The following is a 6,155-nucleotide window of genomic DNA, read 5'->3' on the forward strand; positions in this document are numbered from 1 at the left end:
TTTGCACCTACCCTGGAAGGGGAGATAAGAGTTGTAGGGTGATTCTCAAGGGCCTCTGCTGCAATGGGGTGTGCGTCACTTTCTCCATGTAATTTGTAAAGTACAAGAACATCCCAGAGCTCACGTCCTGTCCACATTCCTTGGGCTGTGCAGGTGTTGTTGGGGTGAGCAGGCCGTGGTTTGGCTCTGAGAGCACCCAGCCCCTTGGCCAGCTGGCTGGGCTGAGGGGACATTGCCCTGGACAGTGAGCTGGGGCTGCTGTGGCTCTGCTAGTCAGGCTCACATGACCCTGTGAGCCACGCTGCTATTTCCAAACCTGCTGCTTGCTGCTCAAGATATTTTGGTTAGAAAATATGCTATAAATGTCACAGGGAGGGCATGGTGAGGCTAGAGGACAACTGGGGGCACCTCTGTGCCTCTCTGAGTGGGATGTGTGCTGGAGCAGTGGCACAGGAGTGTTGGACAACACTTGTCTCTGTCTCCAGCTCCAGCCTTCTGCTGTGCCCTGGGAGCTGAGCCCCAGCAGGGTCCTGCTGTGATGTTCCCAAGCTTTGGGGCTGGGGCTGAGCAGGCACCCACTCACCAGGGGATCAGGAAGGGCTGTCCCTGATAGAACAGCAGCCAGGTGTGTGTGAGACCTGTACCTGCAGTGACATGAGGAGGATCTTTGAAGACACCTCCCTCCAGGGCTCTGCCCCCACATGACTGAAGGTAGGCAGTGGCCACTCCTGCACCCCAACAAGCCCAACAGTGCTGGTGGCCTGGCCTGGTTTGTCTTTGGGGTGGGGAGAAAAGGAATCTCACTAGTAAAGTTCCACTGAAACATGCTGTCTAGACTTTGACTTGAACAGGTCCATTCTGTACAGCCAGCTGAACTGTGACCAGGTCTGAGCTCTGCAGTGGTTCTTCCTCTGTCCCTGGGCAGAGACCCACTGTGCTCAGCTTGGAGGAGGTGCCCCTTTTAGCCCAAGGCTCCCAGTGCTAGAGCAGGAGCTTAGCAGCCATCTGATGTACATGCCTAATTGCTGTTCAAGAAAGAAGGCTGGAAGTGTTCTGTCCTCAGCACTGAGCTTGGATGCCCAGTGCTGTGTTCAGGCTCATATAACCACAAGCAGAAGATTAGATGGGCCAAGAGACTGATGCCTTTGCCAGCAGATAAACAAGTGGAGGAGTTCTGAGATATGTGGCTGACTGCTGCTGGGGTCTGTGCAAGGGTCTGCAGCAGGATGGCAGAGTGAAATTCCTGACTTCTAAAGCAGCATAGGGATTTGTTTTTTTTCTGACACACCTGCCTGGACAATCCCCATCAGGATGACAGAGCACAAAATGATGAAGTGTCTGACATGCCCAAACTTGGATGGGAGAAAACAATGGTTAGTTCAGCCTTGATGGACCTGGACAATTCCTCTGTGGCAGATGGTTCTGTTCTGGGTCATGGCTGTAGCTGGAGAGTATCAGAGGCAGGAGCTGTCTGGTGGTGGTGCTGTTCTTCTGCTGTTCCTCTGAGGCTGCTTGCAGTAGCCTGCAGCTGCTTCCCTGTCTCAAGTGGAACAAGGAACACCAGGACCAGCAGTGCAGGCTTCTGGTTCTGCACCGGTCCCAAGATCACCAGCAGCACCTCTGTCCTCACAAGGGCACAGGGGACATCTGACACTCAGGTTGTGCTTCTATGCTGGGCAGCACAGCTCCTCCTGCTCCTTTCTCATTGTCCCCTGCAGCTACAGGAGGGTGACAGCTCTGGATGTGTTTGTGACCACAGCCCTGGCACATCCACACTGCACTGTGAGCTGGGACACGAGCAGACAGTTCCCTCTGTTGCTGTGCCCCTTCCCCCAGAAGGGCTCGATGTTGGGAAATTGCTTCCAGGCTCCCCTGAAGGGCTACCCATGCAGGAGTAGATTTGACCCCTTGGATGGGCACATCAACAGGTGGATGGTAAGATGAGCCACTAACTTCTGCCCAAAAGTGGGAGGCTGCAGGCCTGGGCGGCTCGATTACGAAGCATCATGGCAAATAGCATGAGCTGCATGTCCCCAAAATAGCCCAGGGGAGTCTTTATAACGTGGTGCTCCCAGAGAATGATCAGTCCAGGGCCAAGGGCCCCGTAGGTGAGCTGCAAGTGCCAGGTGCCAGCTCCTGCTGTGACTGGGGGCGTGCAGGAGAGCGTGGCGGCGAGGGGACACGGGCACGCAGCAGCAGCAGGGCCCAGCACGGAGCTGTAGTGAGGAGGAGGAGGCCCCTGAGAGGCAGGAGAGCACGGCAGAGCAGCGAGGGGCCGGCAGCGCCCATGCCGCTGTGCCTGAAGGCTGCGGGCAGCATGAGGGACTATTGCCCCGTGTCGCTGCGCTACACACCGCGCCACAGCGCCGCGCGCACCGTGCGCTTCCCCAACGACGTCCTCTTCCAGGACCACATCAAGCAGGGGGACCTGGAGCAGGTGGGCAGGTTCATACGAGCCAGGAAGGTGACGCTGGACACCATCTACCCTTCTGGTGAGTGCTGCTGGTCGGCAGAGCTGGGGAGAGCAGCGGCACAGCTCGGTAGGGCTGTGAGGGACATCGAGCTGGGCTGTGCCCGCCGCCGGCAGGACTGCTGCAAGCCAGGCTCCTCCCTAGCAAGGAGCAGTGCCCAGCAGGGCCCAAGGACCCCAGGCCAGGGCACCAACATCTCCCCTCAGCAGCACTGGCAGCACATGCTGCGGAAAAGGGGAGCTGGGCCTCCAGGTCACTGTGAGGCACAACAGAGCACCTGCAGTGTGGTGGGACCACAAAGAGTGGCAGCAAGCACAGGCTGGTCTGAGCTCTGGGCAGGACCCTGGGGCTCCCCCCAGGCTGGGGATCTGCATTTGTTCCTGGCTCTGCCTTTCTCACGGGCACTGCTCCCTCTTGTATGTCTGACTCTGGGGACTCACGGGGGAAGCTTCGTGTTCTGTTTGCACAGCCTCACCAGGAACTGATTATGGAATGCCTTGACCTGTACAAGCTGATGGAGAGCCCAGATTTGTCCATTTCTTGTGCTTGGGTTCAGCTTCTACTCTCACAAAGCCATGGAGACAGAGGCTCAAATGACCACCAGCTTTTTTCTGTCCATATTGATTCTTTGTTAATGACAAGCCTCTGAAAATCAAGCAAAGCAGGACAGCAGAGACTCTGCTCGTGTGTCTCTCTGAGTCCTGTCCAGGACTCAGAGCAGCTGCTATAAGGGGCAGTTCCTCCTCCCTCCCTCTGTCCTGCCTAGCTGGGGCAATGGGTGCTGCACCATCCCACACAGGGTATTTATGCTGCAGAAGGGCAACAGGAACCCACAGCAGCTCCTCTGGCTTTCTCAGTCTTAGTTTCTTTGCCCAGAGTGCTCTCCCTGAGAAGGAGAGCTCCTGCACCCCTTTTCTGAGCCGTGCACAGCTGTGAGTTCAGCACGGACAGCCCTTCCCCGGGCCAGGGCTAACACCCCCTGTCCTTTCAGGCATGGCAGCCCTCCATGAAGCCGTGCTGACGGGAAACCTGGACTGTGTCAAGCTCCTGGTGAAATACGGCGCTGACATCCACCAGAGAGACGAGAACGGGTGGACGCCCCTGCACATGGCCTGCAGCGACGGCTACGCGGACATAGCCAGGTGAGGGTGTGAGGGGCCGCAGAGCCGCGGCACCGGGCGGGAGCAGAGCCGGGACGGAGCCTCCGCGGTGCCCGGTGCCTGCTGCTCCCAGGGCTGCGGGCCTGGCCCGGTTCGGCCCGGCGGCTCAGCCCCGCGTCCCGCAGGTACCTCCTGTCCCTTGGGGCCAGCCTCGAGGCTACCACTGATGACGGCGAGAAACCTTCGGACCTCATCGACCCGGAATACGAGGACCTAGTGCAGCTCTTCGGAGCCACGGCGCTGCGCTGAGCCGGGCACGGCGAAAAGCGGCCCCGAGAGTATCGGGGCCGGGCCGGGGGGCTGCGCCCGGGCTGGGCCCGGGCAGCGACCGGGCAGGGGCGCTCGGAACCGCGAGTCGGGATCACTTTGTACTTTTGCAATAAAGCGTCTCGGTTACCGCCTGCGGTCAGTGACCGGGCAGGGGCGCTCGGTACCGCGAGCCGGGAATCACTTTGTACTTTTGCAATAAAGCGTCTCGGTTACCGCCTGCGGCCAGCGCCGGGCAGGGGCGGGGCCTGGGCGGGGCGGGGCCGGCCCCGCACACGGCGCACGCGCCAAGGGCTGCGCTCGCCGCCGGGAGGGGCGGGGCCGCGCCTGCGCGCTGCGGCGCTTCCGTCGGTGCGGCTGGCGCAGGCGGGAGGCCCCGGGTGAGGGGCGCGCGTTGCCCGGCGACGGGCGGGGGCGCCGCGCGGCCTGTCCCGGCCCCGCGCCTCGCCTTCCTCCCGCAGCGCCGCCGAGCCGCCTCCGGCCCCGCCGAGCGCCGCCGCCGCCATGGCCAGGTGAGCCCCGCCCGGCCCCGGGCCCAGCGCGGCCCCGGGCCCGGCTCAGCTCCTCCCCGCGCTCCGCTTGCAGCTCCCCCGTGTCCCGGGTGGTGTACAACGGGAAGCGGAGCGGCGGCCCGCGCTCCCCCGGCGCAGGCAGCGAGATCTTCACGCCGGCCCATGAGGAGAACGTGCGCTTCATTTACGAGGGTGAGCGGGGCGGAGGCCGCTGGGCGGGGGGCGCGGGCGGCGCGGGGCGGCCGAGGCGAGCGGCCTCCGCCCCTGCTGTGTCCCTGTCCCTGCAGCCTGGCAGTGCGTGGAGCGCGACCTGCGCAGCCAGATGGGCTCCGAGCGCGGCCTGGTTGAGGAGTACGTGGAGAAGATGCCGAACCCCAGTCTGAAAGGTGCGGGGGCAGGGGCAATACACCGGCTGTGCCGGCCCGGGGGTTGGTGCGCCGGGCGGGGGCTGTGCTGCCTCTGCCCCCAGAGTCTCTCCTGTCTCCCTTGCAGCGTTTAAACCCGTCGACCTGGGTGATCTGAAGAGGAGGAACACACAGGATGCAAAGAAGTCCTAAAGCGGGTCCTCCTTGCGGGTCGGCTGCTCTCCTGAGGTCCTCAAGCAGATTTAATTTGAGATTTTGTGTTGATTTCCTCCTCTGGTCTGTCCTCCTAAAAGCTCGCGGGAGAGCCAGTCAGCTTTGGGGCTGGCTCTGAAGCTGCCTGAGGCTGAGGATGCTCAGGGCCTCTTGAGACTGCCCAGAGCCTTTTGCAAAGGATTCCAGTCCCCTGCTCATAGCTTTCTCTGGCCTCAAACTGTCCTTCCCCACTTCATGCTGAGTAATCCGATCTCCTGTTCCCCTCCTGTCGCTGCCCCCTGTGCTAGGCTGGGCAGGGCTGAGGCAGATGTGCTGTTGGATCAGGCAGCACGGGATCTCACTTTCCCCCGTGCACCGAAGCTCCACAGCTGCTGGGGCTGGCCCAGGGCAGGAGGCACAATCGAGTCTGTTCCCGTGCCTCCAGACACTGGGGCAAGCCCTGTCCAGCCCCACTGTGCAGCTGAGGGATGGGCAGACCGTGGCCAGGCTCATCCCAGTTCCACTGTGGCAGCAAGTTGCTGCTTGGGCTGCTTGCTGCCAGAGCACGTGGACCACATCTGAGGCCACATCTTTTACCTGCTTAGATCAGGCCTGGTCCTTGTGGTGCTGGAGGGGAAGCTGTTCCTCTCCCTGCAGATGGAGAGGTGGAGTGTCAGCACCAGCCCCAGGCTCCTGAGAGGTGCTCAGAGGGACCTGGGCCACCTGCAGCCCCACAGGAGGAGCCCAGGAGCTCCTTGCCCTGGCAACGCTGCAGTTTTGTACTAACACCCATTTTCCAGATACACCCTGGAGCCTGGCCCCTCAGCTCCCCCGGGGTGGCCATGGCTGGTAGAACCACGCCAGGGGCGCTTCCTTAAGCCACTCACTCCTGGCACTGCTGGATGGTTCCTTTGTCCTTGCCTGAGCCAGAGAGTGACTGTGTCAGCTTCACCCCCCGAGCTGCTGGCTGCTCCCTGGGCAGGGCTGGCAGCCCCCTGCCCGCCTGTGCTCCGTGCTGGCGGGGATGGGGCTGCCAGGCCTGCCCAGTACCAGCAGCTGTGGGGAGGGCTGCAGGGACTTGGAGCTGCCAATACCTTTCCTTTGTTGAGTCCTTGAGTTGTACTGTACCCTTTCCTTCCTGTGGTATGTCACTTGAGGAGTGTTGTAAATAAACGCTGGTGTCCTTTT

The 6,155-nt window shown here is 61.6% G+C and overlaps 2 protein-coding genes across 2 annotated transcripts; both read left to right on the top strand.

The window, feature by feature from the left end:
• Positions 1-66: 66 nt before the first annotated feature.
• On the top strand, positions 67-4,082 carry PPP1R27 (protein phosphatase 1 regulatory subunit 27). The gene is made up of 3 exons (XM_056506265.1): positions 67-2,492; positions 3,463-3,613; positions 3,757-4,082. Exons 1-3 carry the CDS (start codon positions 2,288-2,290, stop codon positions 3,878-3,880), a joined length of 480 nt encoding a protein of 159 aa, XP_056362240.1. The 5' UTR covers positions 67-2,287; the 3' UTR covers positions 3,881-4,082.
• Positions 4,083-4,203: 121 nt separating this feature from the next.
• Positions 4,204-6,155, top strand: MCRIP1 (MAPK regulated corepressor interacting protein 1). The gene is made up of 4 exons (XM_056506266.1): positions 4,204-4,410; positions 4,484-4,602; positions 4,698-4,796; positions 4,903-6,155. Exons 1-4 carry the CDS (start codon positions 4,403-4,405, stop codon positions 4,965-4,967), a joined length of 291 nt encoding a protein of 96 aa, XP_056362241.1. The 5' UTR covers positions 4,204-4,402; the 3' UTR covers positions 4,968-6,155.

The sequence above is a fragment of the Oenanthe melanoleuca genome, chromosome 18 (genome assembly GCF_029582105.1).
Source record: "Oenanthe melanoleuca isolate GR-GAL-2019-014 chromosome 18, OMel1.0, whole genome shotgun sequence".
NCBI lineage: Eukaryota > Metazoa > Chordata > Aves > Passeriformes > Muscicapidae > Oenanthe > Oenanthe melanoleuca.